The 17,460-nt window shown below is 42.0% G+C and overlaps 1 protein-coding gene across 6 annotated transcripts in view; it reads right to left on the reverse strand.

The window, feature by feature from the left end:
- Window positions 1-2,139: 2,139 nt before the first annotated feature.
- The window catches only part of PELI1 (pellino E3 ubiquitin protein ligase 1), a 45,029-nt gene continuing 29,708 nt past the window's right edge, over window positions 2,140-17,460 (reverse strand). For all 6 annotated transcript variants that reach the window (XM_071582054.1, XM_071582052.1, XM_071582053.1 and 3 more), the window contains 6 exons: window positions 10,480-10,624; window positions 9,848-9,977; window positions 8,163-8,264; window positions 6,015-6,212; window positions 5,722-5,910; window positions 2,140-4,744 (listed from right to left, as the gene is read on the reverse strand). In XM_071582054.1, the coding sequence (XP_071438155.1) occupies window positions 4,178-4,744; window positions 5,722-5,910; window positions 6,015-6,212; window positions 8,163-8,264; window positions 9,848-9,977; window positions 10,480-10,550 (1,257 nt within the window). In that variant the 5' untranslated portion in view covers window positions 10,551-10,624 and the 3' untranslated portion in view covers window positions 2,140-4,177. The remainder of the gene's footprint in view (window positions 4,745-5,721; window positions 5,911-6,014; window positions 6,213-8,162; window positions 8,265-9,847; window positions 9,978-10,479; window positions 10,625-17,460) is intronic.

The following is a 17,460-nucleotide window of genomic DNA, read 5'->3' on the forward strand; positions in this document are numbered from 1 at the left end:
CTCCTGCAGCCACAAAAGAGCCTTAGAAACTGCTTTTCTAGGATGATCACAGCCCTTCTGTTAAAGCCAAGTGCTACAATTAAAAATAGATGAGCTTTGCCAGCATTTTTACAGAAGAGGGATGAGCCAAGACTAGAACCAGGAAATGTGGTCTAATCCAACAGCAACCAGGCCTAATCCAGGCTGAAAGACACTGTGCAAGTAGCTGTAGCCATGATGATAGATTTATATTGCAAAACTGGAAACGCATTTTTAGAATGGAGCCTGGGAAGTGTCACTTCAGAAAGAGATCAAGCATGGCAGGATCATTATGAGATCTGCAGAGCACCTTCAAACACAGGAGTCTCCTGAGGTGACTTCAGCATGGGGTTAACCTTCCAGGAGCTCATTCCTGCAGGTATAACAGGCCTAGTAGCGTAGATGGGATTAGAAGGCCTCATGCCCAACTTGAACCACATAGCTCAGAGCCAGGTGCATGTGGGACTGCTGGAGCCTGATGGCTGAGTCAGCCAAGGAACCAGAGCACTCTGTTGGTGCTCCCACTCTGGGAAAAGCCCTCAGGAAGCTCCCCATCAGCTCCTGCCCTGCTGTCAGCCAACACACTGAGCTGCCCCACTGCTGCTTTGGGGGAAAAAACCAAAAAAAACCCCTCAAAATAACAAAAGGGCTTCATTAGCCAGCTGCTGTGCCAAGCTGCTGCCTTCTACCAGTGTTAAACCTGTGCAATTTCCTACAGCTGAAGAGCAAATTAGTTCATTAAATCACCTGCTTTACATATCACACTGTGCAGGATGGAGCAGCCATGCACAAATCAGCTGCAGGACACTGGCTGCTGATTTCCAGAGGCACTTCTGCAGAGTTTAACAAACTCTTCAAGGCCAGAAAAGCACCTACACCTCACCTCATTTTCACACACATTCCCTTCTCAGTTCCTCATACCTGCAGTGGTCTCTCAGGGAACAGTCCCACATGCTGGTTGTGTCACCAATGCTTCTGCCAGTGGAGAAATCTTTGAAGGAAGGTGAAGGCCACAGGTCCCACCTGGGGCTGGCTTTTGCAGGTGCAAGGGGCTGATGGAGGCTGTCACAAAAGGAACTGCGATTGTCTCAAAGCCAGCACGGTGCCACATCTTGCACCTCACCCAGCTCCAAAATTTGTTCAGAAGGAATGGCCATGAAGTTGAGTGCTTCAGTCAGCTGGTTGAGTCAAAGGGATCATTTTACTTTTAATCTGATACTCATTTTCTCATTTACAGAGGACTATTGCAATTGTCTGTTAAAGAACAGAAGCCTGGGGGAACTTAAACTGGGAACCACAGTCAGAGCTGCTGCTGTTAGTGATGGAACTTGCTCCTCAAACTACTTCACTGTTACTATTCCTGCCTTTGGCAGCAGGATTTCCCTGTCTCAAGTGTTTGAATGCCCATGTTCTGCCCTTTTAAAAATGGGATTAACAAGCCCAGCTTGGGTCAAGAGAAGCATGCAACAGACAGAGAGCTTGGGGCAGACTCTGAGGAGTGATCTTAGCCCAACACTCCCCAGAGACACAGCCAGTTCTGCCTCGACACCTTTGTCTGGAGAGTCTCATTTTTTCTTTTTGTTTTTATTGGGGGGGTGTGAGGGTGGAGTAGAGAAGCACAGTGAAAGCAGAATGTATCATCTTAAAGGGGGTGGAGGTTTAGTGATGGCTGCATGTTGGGCATAAACTCCTCTGCAGTCAGATGTGCCTGTGCCCCACAGCACCCCTGGCTCCACACCAGCCTCCAGCAGAGCCTCCAACATGGGGCGAGTACATTGCTTTCCACATTCCTCCTACCATTCTGTGCTCAATCTGTGCTCATGGCTCAGCTGTGTGTTACTCACACTGTTAGGAGCTTTCCTCATGTCCTCTTCTGAGTTTTCCTGTTCCCACAATCAAAAAGAGAAGGACCAGGGAAGCATCAGCCACATTTTGTGGAAGATGGAATCAAGAGCTCTTACCATTTTAGAAGAGCCCAGACATTTAGTTCACTTTTTGTTTATATTTCAGGATTTGTGACTTACTCGGGGAAGAGATCATTTAACTGTGTCTTTTAAACAACACTCTCACCTTCGTTAACACATAGTTAAATATAAAACATGTTAAGAGGTCACATCTAAAAGGAACTCTTCAAAGTCATGACCAGGAAAATGTGCAAAAAACTTCACAGCTGCTGCTTCTCTGTGCTCTTAATCCACATGCACAGAATAGAAACCTCAGGTAAAAAAGAAGGGCCATCCCCAGCCACCTTTCCCATCTCTTGGAAACAAAGCCACAGACAATCCCAGGATTTCTATTTTTGAAAAGTGTTTACTCACGTAGTTTGAATAAATTAATTTGCAAATAAAAATTAAAACTACAGTATACTATAGTTTGAATAGATGATTAGAACAACTACAATACAGGGATTTCTTGCTGCATAAGTTTCATTACTTAATGCATATAATCTGGAAAATGTCAAAATCAGTTATATTTCTATGGAAAGGGAGTAACAGCAGTTACTTGTACATGACAGCCAACTGAACTTATAGTACAGGTTTCCTGACACATGCATTTCCTGAGTGAACCAAACAATATATATAATTTCTTTTTTAAAATGGAGAAATAATTGACAGTCAAAGTAAGTAATTTATGACATCTAAGCAACACAGGTCTCTTTAAACCAAGAAAATTTTAGAACAGCTTCAAAAGAAAAATGAAAGCTATACTATAAAGTACAGAAATTTGCTACTGTCAATTATACAGTACATATTTTGGGGGGGGAAAAAAAGTACAAAGCTGGCCAAAAAAGCTGAAATCAATCCTAAAAAGGTCAGGTTGTGTGTTTGCCTTGAAGCACAGTGGATCAGCAGCAAGGCTGCATGTACTGTCCTGGTCTTTTATGGTGGATACAGAGGGAATGGAAGGGGAAGGAGGGGAGAGCACAGAGAGACCAATTAACCAGAGCCCACCACAGCATCCCACACTGAAGGGTCTGAGCCCAGTCCAGCCTCAGGTTTCTCCAACAGACTGACAACTGTGACCCACTGCCCAAGGATGCTGGGACACAGGCACACATCCCTGGGGTGCCAGGCTCCACCTGTGCCCCATGTGTGCCCTCGAGGAGCATTTGCACCTGGCAGCAGGGTGAGGGCCCCCACACAGCAGTCTGAGGGTGGAAGGCAGAGCACCCACCTGACAAACCTGTCCCAAGCTCAGATATGGCCCAGTCACAAGTTGCTCCCCACACATGTGCCCGGGTGCACCCACCTCTCCCCTCACCCCTGCCCCAAACAGCAAGGAACAGAACAAGCTTCATCTTTCAGGTCTGTTCATTTTAACATTGGGAAAACCCTCACAAATGTCACTAATGCTAAATAAAGAGAAGTGTTAGCGTGAAGGGAGAAAAAAATCCTTAATCTAGACTAAGTTGCATATTCAAAGAGTCTGGTAAATATTCTCCTCATAACCAGATCGTAAGTACAGTCCTACCAAAAAGACATTTTAAGAAGTCCTTCTTAGCTACCTTTCAACACAGTTAAAGCACAACTTTATGCCATCATAATTTGCATTAGCTTTGTTTAAAAAGTATTTTAACTATTCTAAGAACTCAGTATTTTAGATTAAAAGATTTTTCTACCATTTCCATCTCACGTTCTTCTCCCTCCAGAACTACTCTACACATCCAGCAGTTGGATGTAACACACTATGACCATGCTCCTCTCTAAACATTCTACATATTTTCAATAGTAAAGATAAATAGAAAAGAGTTAATATACATGTTATATTTTACAATGTTTGCATTCAAGCTGTAAACTAATGTTCTTTGAACTATTTACCCTCCATATACAAAAAGAATGAAACAACTTTCAAACACTGCGGGCATGTGATTCAAAACCATTAAACGGAAGGCATTGAAGTTCACTCTTAAAACACTTCCTTCACCTCTTCAGAAGTAGTTATTAACTAAAAAAAGCAGTTCTTCCCCTTCTCCCCCCATTTCTTCTATTTCCAGACTTTTCTCAACAGAGAGAGATATTTAGCTGTTGTAACAAAAAACCCCAAAAATTCTTCATCTTAATGCAAACCAGCAAAGCCCAGAGAATACGAAAAAACAGTTGGTTTAAAAATCAGGATCGCTTAGCTTATCAGTTTACTGCAGTCCTGGGTAACACCTGTGTTAGTCAAGGGGTCCTTGGAAGATGAGTCTGATGTAGCCCTGCTCACCAGCCAGCTGATGTGCACAGAAGGGACAGGCTGCGTGGAAAGTGTGAGTACCGTGAGGGAGAGGGATTTGGGACCAATATGCCGTTGTCTTTTCCGAGCACACGTGTCCACAGGGGCTGAATGCGTGGGTTGGAGGTCCAGCATCCACGTAAAACCCCGCCTCACAGCCGAGCCACAGCGGCACGTAGGGCCCGACGGAGCGGCACATGGGGCACTCGCGGTCCTTGCCATCTCTCTCCTCCTTGTTCCCCCAGTTATGGTAGCCGTGGACGTGGCCACAGTTCAGGTACACCCACGGCTGCTTCTCGTCTACAACATCTTTCCTTTTCATGCTGGGGAACGCCAGGGTGTTGAAGCCCACGGGGCACTGGGGCCTGGCTGCGTTGATCTCCTGCCTCAGTGCCTCCAGGTGCTTGACGGTGGGGGTGCGGGACAGCCCCTCTGCCGTGCGCCACAGCAGCGTCGCCCCGCACAGGTCGATCAGGGACCCGTCCTGCAGCTGGTTCGTCTCATTCTCGACCTTGTGGTAGGCAGAGACAGAGAGAGGTGTCACCTGAAGAGAGTTAACATCGTGCATTTCCATCATACAAACCTGTCTGTAAGATCCAGACAAAGTTTTGAGCCGTTCCTGAGTGTCAATAGGAAGTGTCCATAGAGAGCCCAGTATCGGCTTCTCTCTCCCCCTTTTTTTTGAAAAAAACCCTACCCCAACATCTTAAGAGATCAACGTGTGCAATAAAATAGACCACATTAAGTCATGCAAAGCTCCTCTCCAATCTTAACAGCTTCTCACAACCCCATCCCTACCTAGAGCACTCCCAACTGTGCTACTTGAACTGAGAAATGGCACAAGCCTTCTCTAGTTCTCCATCATATTTTAGACTATTTTCTTCAAACACATCTTTATACATGGCCTTCCCCTCCTCCAGAAAAAGTCACCTGTTAGCACTCTTAGCTAAATACTTGACTTAAAGTGTTCAATGTAGCATTTCTTTTTGCTGAGAGATCTTGAGTCACACCAAAACAAATTATGTCCTGGAAACATCACCAAAGTTTTGTAAACAAGAGGAAAACTCAGAATGCCAAGGTGGAAATGAATATCCAATAAAATTATGATTATTTTTTATTATTCTATAAAAGAGGGAAAGTGAGAAAACCTTCAAAGCATAACCTCAAGAGAAAGAATCAGAAAAATACTCTAAACTGTGCACAGGACTAGGACAGTTTGCAGAGGTGCATAATAGACTGGAAACTCAATTTAGGAGAACAGTCTAGGTGTGCAATTAAGTACTGGTTTCCAGATGAACTCAGTCAGTAGTTCAGGTTGAGCAAGACACCTTTGTGCATGAAGAGAGACACATAAAATTCAGCGTAACTAATGGCAGAGGTGGCAACCAAACTGAATTCCAGCAGATTCCAGCTCTATGCCCAAATTTTACCACTTATGGCAGTACCCATTTTAAACAGGTTGCCTAAAACTCTAGTCATTACTCTCACCATTTTTCCCCTCTGCTGAGCCGATCTGGTTTCACGGAGGCTGAACACATTCCCACACACAGAGATCTCTCTCCACACCCCTGGCTTGGAGTCCTCTGTGAATCCATTACGAGGATGCATAACAAGAACTCCATTTGTTGTTAGTCCATCCATTTGCCCATCTGATGTCTTCCACTTTGCAGCTTTCTCCTAGAAGAAATTACACCAATAATTTTAATTTGGCTGAAGTGGAGCTAGGAATTAGTTTTAAAATAAGCCTGAACTGATCTTTTAGAAGAAAAAGGTTTCCTTACCCCAAGAAAAATGTTTTTGGAGGAGTCAAATCCTGCAGCGTATATTCTTGCTGTGAAAGGAGGGTTACGCTCACATATGATTCTGCAGGCAAACCTTGATATAGTGCTCTGCACAGACTGTGTATCCGAATTGCTCTGACTTCCAGGAACTGTATCTGTTACCACAAAGTCTATGGGACTCTCCGTTGACCGACCAATCTGGAAAGGGATTGGAAAAAAAACCTGGTCAGAAGTTTGTCTTTGGGACTGGGAATATTCAAATGCAAAGCATTTGAAAGTGATGATATAAAAATCATGATGTTACAGTTCAAAGCATTCCTCTCCACCCATCTAAAGCCTCATCTGAACTGATGAATTGTTCAAGTGATCACAGCTATTCTGAAAGCTGGGAACAGCCAACTGAAGGAAGGGGAAAATACGATGATGTAATTAAGTCAATGCTGAGATGATTTTACACTGAAGGCCTTCTCATCAGGGAGGTTACACTCTGGTCAGACAGATCAGCTGCAGCAGCACCAAAACAGTGCGAGGAAACAGCAGTTAGAAGGAAGAAAAGTGACATTCAGTCACTTTACATGCCCACAATACTCTGAACAATGCCAGACTAGGTGGAGGTGTAAATGTAGGAAAATTAGATTATGTGAGGTGTCTCTTCAGCTCTGATGGGGCACTAAGAGGCAGCAAACCTTTTGTGAAAGACCTGGCAAAAAGGTGCTTGTGGTAGAGAGGGGTTATGATAACAATCATAAAACACAAGAATTCAGCATCTGACTACAAGTTTTTCTGGAAGCCATGGCTTCTTTTCAGTTAATTTTGCAGTCCCACATAACTGTACTGAGTTTGACAGAACTACATAACTATCACTGCTCTTCCAGTCAGCTCACTTTGTCCTTTTCTTTACAAAGGAAGAAGAGAAGTAGTATCCCTCTCCCAAACATTCACATAGCTGGATTTAAAGCTCTCTTATACACTACTAACTTCCAGACCTCTCAGGCTCTTAGAAAATAGCTGGTTATAATAAGGCTGAGCAGGAGACCCAAAAGCTTGATATGCTTTTTTTGGTGAAGGCTGGAGAGCTTTCCTGAGACTCAAACTGCTTTGTCAGAATGTTTTTTTTCTATTGCTTCTTAGGCAGGGTAACCCATCAGTACGTGAGGATTGCCAGGGGCAATTTCAGAGCAGCACACATGCCACAGCAAGCCTGAGGAGAGGACACTCACACAAACAATAGCTTCTGCTGCAGTGATTTCATTACAGTCCTTTTGCTCTGTTGTAAGTATTTACAGTTGCAGAGCAGCTTCCTCCACTTCCCAACACCTCCCACCTCCTTAGATCTTGCAGTGGCGTCACAGCTAAATGCTGTGACAGCAAAACTGCTTGCCATAAATTAGTAACAACCAGGGGACAAAAAATAAATCAAAGCAAGATCAGTCTGGGAATAAGAAAGAACAAAGCACCTATAAAAAAAAAAAAAGAAAAAAAAGACCAAAACAAAACCCTTCCTTTTTGAGAAAAACAGGAAACAATTATAAGATATGAGTGCACACCACAGCTGCAAATGTGTTTGTGGTCCCTTCTCAGACACACAGGAACTGCAGCAAAGTTGTTCTGAACTGTCAGTGTCAGCATTGAGGCTCCTCTCTCCACATCTCCCAGCACTTTAGGCAGTTCTGGGTTTGCTTAAAGAAGTTCAGGGTATTTTTTGTATTAGTTGTGCCAAAATCCTTCCTGTGTTTCCACATTGTATTTCTTCTACCCTGTCTCCAACTGGCTGATCCCAAATCCCTTTATAAATGCCAGAAGCAAAGTTCCAAGTGCTTAAAGAAAACGGTGCACTTTATTCTTCATTTTGCAAGGAGGGACTAGGAAACAGGTTACATGAACTTGCCAGCCAGCAATCAAAGGCAAAACAATAATCCTGTGCAACAGTCACAACAAAAGCCCCCAACTTTCACCTTTGCCCAAGTCTAAGAGAGATGCAGGCACAGCCTTGGGAACAAACAAACAGTATTAAATTGCTCTGAAAAGTACAATGTAGAAACTTGACACATGCAAACTTTTGGTTCTGAGGGAAAAAAGCCTGCAAAGAGGATGCCTTGTTAGAAGCTCCCAGAAGTGAGAATACACTTAGGTATTTACTTCACATACCTGGAACATATCTGTGTTGCTGTCATGGGTATATTCAACTACGACTGTCTGGGCCCGAGACAAAGTGTAAGATATGCTGTGTTGGTCCTTATTACTTATTGCCTATGGAAAAATGCCAAATATTATTGAACCAGTGCACAGTAACTCTATAGTATAAAGCAAGAAAGCAGACTATATATAGATATAGATACATATGTATGTATAATCAGGCTCCTGTTCTGCTAATTATTGCAGATGGTTGTTAGTGACACACCTGCAGTTAAAGTTCACGAAACACAGTCCTGGCCATTTAAAAAAGCTGAAGGATTGATTCAGCAACAGACCAAACTGGTCTCTTCACCACATGCTGGAACAAAATACATGTAACCAGGGCATATTATTAGTCATGTTTTGTGTTAAAGCAATGCTGTCCTTAACACAAAAGAACAAAACCACCAAATGCAAAGGCTAAAACTGAATGTAACACCTTCATGGCTGTCTCAGCCTGAACCTGTTCAACAGAAAAGGGAGGACAAAAACTCAGGGACTTCATTCTAAAAACAGGAGCAAGTTCATACTAAAAATCAGTGATGACTGATAAGATACATAGACAAAAAATGTGGTGGTAAATACAGTAAAATGGAGAAACTTGGCACAGGTTGCAGAAGTTGTAGCAAAGTAATCTAGGATTCAGTTTGTTAGTCTAGATGTTCATTCTGCAACTATCTAGCAGGACCTGAGCAAACACTATTCTAAAAGTGTTTCTAAACAGCACTTACTTGAAGACCATAAAGAATTTGCAAAAATATTCTTTTCACAGATCTCCTATGAATGTAGTTCTACTGTAATAACTTTGATTAGAAAAATGCTTTTGATTTCAGATCACTTCATGACATTCCCTAAATTTAGGGATCAATTTTCTTAAGTGTCAAGGTATTCAGGGAGTCAAACACTCAGCACCACTGTATTTGTTTAAGGGCCTGATCTTGTCACTGGCAATTTCTAAACAACCACTAAGCCTCCTCAAATTCCATTGTTTTAGTAGAAATGCTCCATTGGTTATTGAACTTGCACACACACTTGAATAGTCACAACACAGAAATATTTCATGATTAAAATCTAGGCTATAATGCATTAATTTTGATATGAAACACAATTCAATTTCAGGATGTAAGCTCTTTACTGCTTCTTAATGGAATTCTGGCACTGATTATAAGCCCCATGAAACATGCCCTGCAAAATCCACCTGTCCCCATCCCTGGGGAACTCCTGCTCATGGGATGGAACAGCAAATGCACACAGCTTTGGCAAAGGATCATTTAAAAGCCAGCTTTAGTACAGCAAAGTTAGCCCTAAAGCATGAGTGAGTGTGAAAACAAAAAGTCTAGAACAGATTTCTGTAGTGAGTTTGGAAGGAAAACAAAATACAAAGTGTTTTACATGACTAGTCTGTGACCAGAACATTCATGCTTCAAAAATAGTAATTTTTCTTTCTGGCCACAGCAAGGACTAGGCACCAAATCTGCTTTGCTGAACTGTTTCTTGCTAACCCTGACAGGTACTAAAAAGCCCTGGATAAATATTAACCATTATTTTCATGGCCAGAACTTCATGCTTTTGACACTGCTTCGTTACAGCTCTGAGTTGACAGAGCTCTTTACACAGCACCAGGAGAAATCGGACTTAGCCAGAGAAATGGAGCTTACCTTTGCTGCTTGAGGGGTGCAGGCAATATGCACAGTGCTGGGTTTCACCCCATTTGCCTTGGGCCTTTTAAATAAAGCAAACCTACTTTTTCTTCTTCCTCTATCTCCATTTGGGAGAGACCCATTGTACCTATAGAAAAGCCCAGAAAAAGAACAAAGTCCATCTTCCTGTACCACTTGGCATCTCATGAGACACAGGCCCACAGGAACTTTCATTCTAAGCACAAAGTATCCTTAATTAGTGTAGTGTTACTAATCACGTGTTCTTAATTAATCACACTTAAATCCAAGAATCAATTAACTCAATATTGAAACATGACCACAGAATTACAGCACAGACACACAAAGGTTGTAGGGCAAGGAAGGCTACATAGATGAATCTCAAATCTCCTACCAACAAGGCAAAGAGGCTCATGTCCCAAACATGAAATCAAGAAAGATTATCTATCTGTAGCTTTATCTCTAAGTGATGTGTGCACAATGCAAATGAAATATTCTAAATACTCACCAACTCTGCTGCAGAGATAGTATTTTAGAGAATTTTGATTGAAATAAACTCCTAAGAAATAGATACACTGTCATCCAAGACTCTAAAGCAGCCCATTAGAAAACCCTCACACTCAAACACTTACCCTAATACAATCAATTCACCATATTTGACTGGTGCTTTTGATGGATGATTTTCTTGATCAGGAGAAAACATGAGCTTAGCTAATGACGACTTCTCAAATTTCAGGTCTCTGATCAAGAGTTGTGGCACACTTTTTTCATTATTTCCTAGAAAAAAAAACAAAAACAAAGCTCAGTGTAAAAGAAAATACTCAAATGCATCACTTAAACAAACTTGCACACCTATCTGGTACAGTAGTTCCAATATTTTGTGTTTTCCATATTTTGGTTTTGGCTGAAATTATTTTAACAACATTTATATTAACCCATATGATATAAAGTTGAATTGCCTTGAAGAACTACCAGATCACAAATTTCACTATGTTCTAACATCCACATTGCTTTTCCTTCATGCTGGCTTTCAGAATAAGTGGTACATAGCTTCATTTAGTGTATTTTGTTCAGCTGTTAAGAAGTAGAGCTGAACAGGCATTAAAGAAAAAAAAACACAAAGCAAGACCAGTCCATTAGCTAGAGAGGTGGAAGTTTTCATGGAAAGTGTCAGATTCAGAGCTTTCCAAGAAGCTTCTGGATTTGCAGATGGAAGGAAGTTGTTTGACAATTTGATACCAAGTCTACCATACAAGTGTATGGGGTGCAATGTGATCTCTCATGTTTAACCAGAGACAGAAGTGATATAAACATCTGTTTGAAGGAGATTTCCTGAGGGAATTGCACATAGTTCTTAAAACAGTCTTGAAGTACATTTTTTCCTCAGACTTCAGCTTTGAGGAACAGTTCATACTATTAGTTTTTACAGCTTCTCATTAGTAGCATTTCCAGACACCCCTGACATACCCAGCCCACCTATGACCTTCCTCTACAGAAAGCCTACTCAGCTTGGGTATTTGGTTCATAAAGAATAAAGCTGATACCAGTCTGTTTGAAGCTTTAACAGAAATAAGAACATTCCCTTCCTTACAGGTAAGTTTTCACACCAATTCAAAAAGCTATTCATCTTTTTTAGTACTGATGGTTAACATTCTGCTTTCTGTGCAAATGCACTTTTTGACACACACAGCATTTCTTGAATCCTGTCATCAACTTTGATCAAAACTACAATCCTGTATCTCCACTTTCTTCTACCTGAGCTAGACCATAGCTATTAGCAGAAAAGATGTCATCGTGCAGATTTTATCTACTACCATCTTGTGTGATAAGAACAGAGAGAAGGATGTGGCAGTGCTTGACTGACACTTTGCTCATATTTGTTCAGAAGCTGATACAGAGAACCCATTACTGACCTTATCTCTACACCCTCTCCCAGTCCTCTCTGCTCCTCTGCTGAGGAGCTTGGCCTTCAGCATGTCTTCTCAGTCTACCAATCCACCATGGGCATGTTGACTGCCGCCTGAAACAGCTTACAGGGCTCTCTAAAAACTCAGTTTGTTCCTTCATGCTATTCCACATATTTGGGAGGGCTTCACACAAATAAAGGCAAAGATGTCTCTGTCCTACAGACATTTGCTGAGATGCCTGGAGAACACAACCAGGAGGCTAAACAGAAACCTTTTTATCTTTCCTCCTTTCACTTCTCATTATTTCCCCAATCTCTTCTCCTTTGCTTTCAAGTCTGGGTACTGTAGATTTCACAGTGCTTGAAAAAAGTTAAGTGCAGACTGTCTCTGTGGCCAGCACAGGTGTAACAGCATCACAACAGTCTCCTTATTACCATTGTGCTATGTGTAAGCATAAGTCCTGTAGGGAGAGGCTGAGGGAGCTGGGGGTGTTTAGCCTGGAGAAGAGAAGGCTCAGAGGTGACCTCATCACTGTCTAGAACTACCTGAAGGGAAGTTCTAGCCAGGTGGGGGTTGGTCTCTTCTCCCAGGCACTCAGCAATAGGACAAGGGGGCACAGGCTCAAGCTCTGCCAGGGGAAACTGAAGTCGGAGATCAGAAAAAAATTCTTTCCAGAGAGAGTAATCAGGCATTGGAATGGCCTGCCCAGAGAGGAGGTGGATTCACCATGCCTGGAGGTTTTTAATCTGAGACTGGACGTGGCACTGAGTGCCATGATCTGGTAAACGGCCTGGAGTTGGACCAAGGGTTGGACTTGATGATCTCGGAGGTCTTTTCCAACCCAATTGATTCTATGATTCTATGAGTGCACTGCAATTAACTGGATTGGCAGAACACCTGGGGAAAGTGCCTGCGTCCCATCCACACACCGCTCACACCAACGTATTCCTGTTGCATGGGAAGCACAGTCCATTTTTACTGGGCAGTTGTCCTGGTTCAAGCCTTAGGGACCCATCCCTTTGCTGGTGCTGAAAGTGCCTTTTACTGATCCAAGAGTCCCCATCTGTCAAACAGAAATAGCGGCAGAGCCGCAGGAGGGAGCAAAGCAGTTGGGTTTGCACCAAAGCATTTCTAGATTGCTGACCCACATGTAGCAGTAACTCCACTGGGATTCTGAGGGTAACTAGTGCTGTAGGTTTTGCCTTTAAAATTCTAAGATTAAGAATTTAAAGCAAATCTATTACATGAAAATTTAAACCTTTATCATGCCAGTAGTCACAACACACTGAAGTGGGGATTGCCCCAATTGATGAAGAGAGACTCACAACACTAACTGTGACCATGATTTTTATGTCTTCTAGGGTCCTTCTTGCCCCCTGGCATCACACCACACCAGCTATTATTCCCTGAAACCACATGCCTGTGAAGACATGCCGGGGTGGCTTACTGACATTAATACTGAACTACATTGATACAGTGCTCAGTTCTCTAAAAACATCTCCTGTCTAAAGAGGTGAGGATAAAGCTTCATAATTTATATAAAAATACAGATATAGATATATTGTCTATAGAATATTTTTACTATCAACTTCAGCATTTCTTGTTTTATTTTAAAATCTTCTCGCATTTTAGTTGCTTGTGTTAACTGTCTTCTGAAACAACTCATGTTTTCATCTCCTCCCCACATGATTAATATATTTTCTACTTCAATATTGATCTCCTCAGCAGGCTCTCCCCTGCAATTCAGTCTTCTCCACATACAACTAATTTCATCTTGGCCAACAGTTGTCCTTGGCATTGACATTTAACAACTCAGAAGAAATACTGCTACGAAATCTACAGCATTGCCTATTAGGAAACAGCATAGGACTGGTAAGCACCATAACAGAGTAACCAAAGATTTAAATCGTATAACCCCAACATAACACCATTAGAAAAAGAGCTAAAACTCTTCCACTTAGAGAAAGTAGGAATGCAAGCATTAAAAATAACTTTAGCTATTAGTGTAAGTACAAGTTTTGGTGTAGCTTCTCATCTTCCTCTGTTCATCCAAGGGACCAATTTCACAGAAAGCTAAAAAATACACCTCCCAGTCTGAGTCAGCTTCTGAGTCTCATTGAAATAACACAGTTAAAGGAGACTCTAAAGAGTTACCTGAATAAGTGTCCAGTAACCTCCTCCTAAGAGATCCCTGAGCAGAAATTATAAGAGGTCAATAGTTCTCAGGGACAGGTTTCAGCAAAACAAGAAGTTATATAGAAAATCTTACTATAAGAAAAAGTGTCCAACATCTAATGCTCAGCTCCTCGTTAAAACATTTTCTATTGTTTCACATTTAAAGAAATCCAGCCAATTTTATTTTGCACATATGATGGAAATCCACTTCTTAGACTTAAGGAAGGTTAGAGAGTTAGAAATCCAGAGCTGTCTTTAAAAACACAACTTTCTCATCCATTTTCAAAAGCCTGGTTGGAATGTTAAAACCTGATTTATTTAAAAATACATCTCAGAACCTTAATAAACTGCACACACCACTTTCTCAACTACTAACACCCCCAGATTATTTCACCTCAAGCACACAGAAAATTCAGCACTCCTAAAAAATAATCAGTCCAGCATACACACAAATTCTCACCCAGTGTGATCTGCCTGCTGCACTGTACCCAAAAGGAAACCTTTCCTTGTTACTATAAATAACAAAGTTTAGATCCCAAAGACTAGTCCAAGGGAAATCTGATGTCTGCAAATAAAACTCAAGTGTTGTCCCACTAGAGATGAGTCTGATCTCACCATAACATCTCCACTCTTGACACAGAGCAGGCTTATGGATCATTTAAAAATGAGTAAAGAAAGGAAGCAATGCTTTTGAGTCGAGAGGAAGGATCTACTAATATATATAATGGGCCTTCCCTTGTAGTATAACCTGACCAATATTTATTCCTAGAATACTACAGGAGACTTCCTCAAAGTGTTAGGAAAGGCTGATTAAATATGTTAAGAAGACAGCTTGGTCCTGAGGTGCCTCTATACAGCTAAGGAACAAACTGCTTGAACAAAATACATGCAAGTTACAATTCTGCTGCTTTTTGCAGCAGCATTACCAGACAGCAGTGGAATAGACTTCAGTGGAGCAGGCTCTGAACAACAAACTGCTCTAAACTCCTCAGTGTTGATGAGGAACAAGATGTCAATTACAAGATCCCATGTTCTTCCAAAATCACTGAACGGGCAGCAGCAAACTGTTCATGTTGACATCTCTTTTTCTGCCAAAGAGAAGAGGCCAATGCCTGAAACCCCCTACCTGTACACGGTCCTATACTACAGATTTGAAAAGATTTTGTGAGTAATGCAACTTGCATGGTTAAGAAGTAAGCACAACTGTTTGAAGTGAGCACAAAATCACAACAGGTACCAGCTAAAATCCTTCGATCTCAAAAACAGGAAACTGGGACAGGAAGAACTCATGAACAAGTAGTACCTTTCCATTCTTAACGCTGGTTCCTCTGGAGGGAGGAGAAAGCTCAGTGGGGGTAACTTCCTGAATACTATCCCATTAAACTGTTTTGAAGGAATGGAAAGAGCTAACAACTAAACTGAGAAAAGTATTTGTTTGAGGAATGTAGTTTCTTACAAGCCTTCCAGTTCTCTCCCCTGTACTCAGCATTGATGAGGCCACACCTTGAGTATTGTGTTCAGTTCTGGGCCCCTCAGTTCAGCAAAGATATTGAGGGGCTGGAGCGGGTCCAGAGAAGAGCAACAAGGCTGGTGAAGGGACTGGAGCACAAGTCCTGTGGGGAGAGGCTGAGGGAGCTGGGGGTGTTTAGCCTGGAGGAGGCTCAGAAGTGACCTCATCACTGTCTAGAACTACCTGAAGGGAAGTTCTAGCCAGGTGGGGGCTGGTCTCTTCTCCCAGGCACTCAGCAATAGGACAAGGGGCACGGGCTCAAGCTCTGCCAGGGGAAATTGAAGTTGGAGATCAGAAAAAAATTCTTTCCAGAGAGAGTGGAATGGGCTGCTCAGAGAGGTGGTGGATTCCCCATCTCTGGAGGTTTTTAAACTGAGATTGGATGTGGCACTGAGTGCCATGATCTGGTAAATGGACTGGAGCTGGACCAAAGGTTGGACTTGATGATCTCGGAGGTCTTTTCCAACCCAATCGATTCTATGATTCTATGATTGTCCAATACTCACTAAAGCCACAGAAGGCAAAGGCAGAAGAAAGCAAGCCACAGATTTCTGACTACATTCAAGTAGAAAAAAAAGCCATTTTATCATGGTCTCTCCTGTCTCATGCAAACTCTAGTCTGAGCCCACACTGTTCTCTGGGAAGACCTCACAAACCACAGTTCAGAGCACATGACTTTAAGAGCCCCCTTTCACTGAACACGTCATTTTCAGTGGGGGACGGAGACAGACTGAACTTGGGCTGGTTTGGAACTCTCAGCTTTAGCTTACCAGCCACCCTCAGCCACTCAGCTGCATTTTCTGATCACGAGACTCACACCCAACCAGGCTTTGGTGGCTTCTACAGCAAGTCTTCAGCTCTTGTTTGCAGAAAGGCACAGTACCTTGTGACTAAGTTTGCAATTTAGTAGACCAAGTACAGCTTTTGGAACTGCAGCAAGAGCAGCAGTATCTTAATGGTTAAAATGTGGCAGGGGGAGGGGAGAACATAAATTCAATGAGCCCAAGCAGAGATTCATTAAACACTCGGCTGTGGCTAAAAATACTAGAATAAAAGTCTCTTTGTAATAAATTACCATCATTTTCTAAACACAGAGCCAGCATTATAGGCTGCTAGCAACTGTAGCTAGTGCCAGACTAGCCCTTTTCTAAAATACTGCATAAAAAACACTTTCATAGTATAGAAAGAAGTCCTCTGTCAATGAGTATATTAAAATAAAAATATGCTGATTCAGATGCAAACCCAGAATTTTTCTCCTCCATTTGATAATATTATCTTCTTTATGTCCTATATCTAAATATTTTAAGGTTTGGATTTTTTTGGCTTTTAGAAATGAAGCACAAGACATCTTGTCTATTGATGTTTATATTTTTATACAATTTGCTATTTGTTGTTCTCCATTTACTATTCTTGCAATTCTCACATCCAGCTCATCCCTCAGCAGTTCTGTGTTAACTCAAGGAGGGGATGGACAAAACAGAATCTAGTCCTTTTGACAGGTATGCTGTGGCAGAACAAGAGGCAACAAACAAACGATAACACTAAAAATCACTGTTAGCTGCTACAGAGGGAAAAACCCAATCCACAGACAATGTGAGATCTCCATCCTTGGAGATGAACCTCAGCTGCCATGTGGCCCTGAATAGCCTGACCTAAAGCAGTCAGTCCCACTTGGAGTTCAGGGACTGAATCTCAGAACCTGTATTATCCTAGGAATACAGTTAATTTTAGGAAGTCAAACACAATTTTATGAAGCAACTGAAATATGCACTTCAGGTGCACTTTGGACCAGTTAAGACGTGAATTATGAGTAATTCAGTTAACAATGAAACACAATTTTGTCCTTTTCCTCCTGAGATTTACACATTACTGTCTACAGCTTTACTTAGATTTAAACCCCCATACTGCTCTTCAGACAATCAATTCACATTGAATAGTGTTGTTTCCTGCCAAAACACAAGTAGGACCCAAGTTTGCCAACATCCACTTACACATCTAAGCTCTTTAGCACTCTGGTTTCT

This window comes from Pithys albifrons, chromosome 2, assembly GCF_047495875.1.
Source record: "Pithys albifrons albifrons isolate INPA30051 chromosome 2, PitAlb_v1, whole genome shotgun sequence".
Classification (NCBI taxonomy): Eukaryota; Metazoa; Chordata; class Aves; order Passeriformes; family Thamnophilidae; genus Pithys; species Pithys albifrons.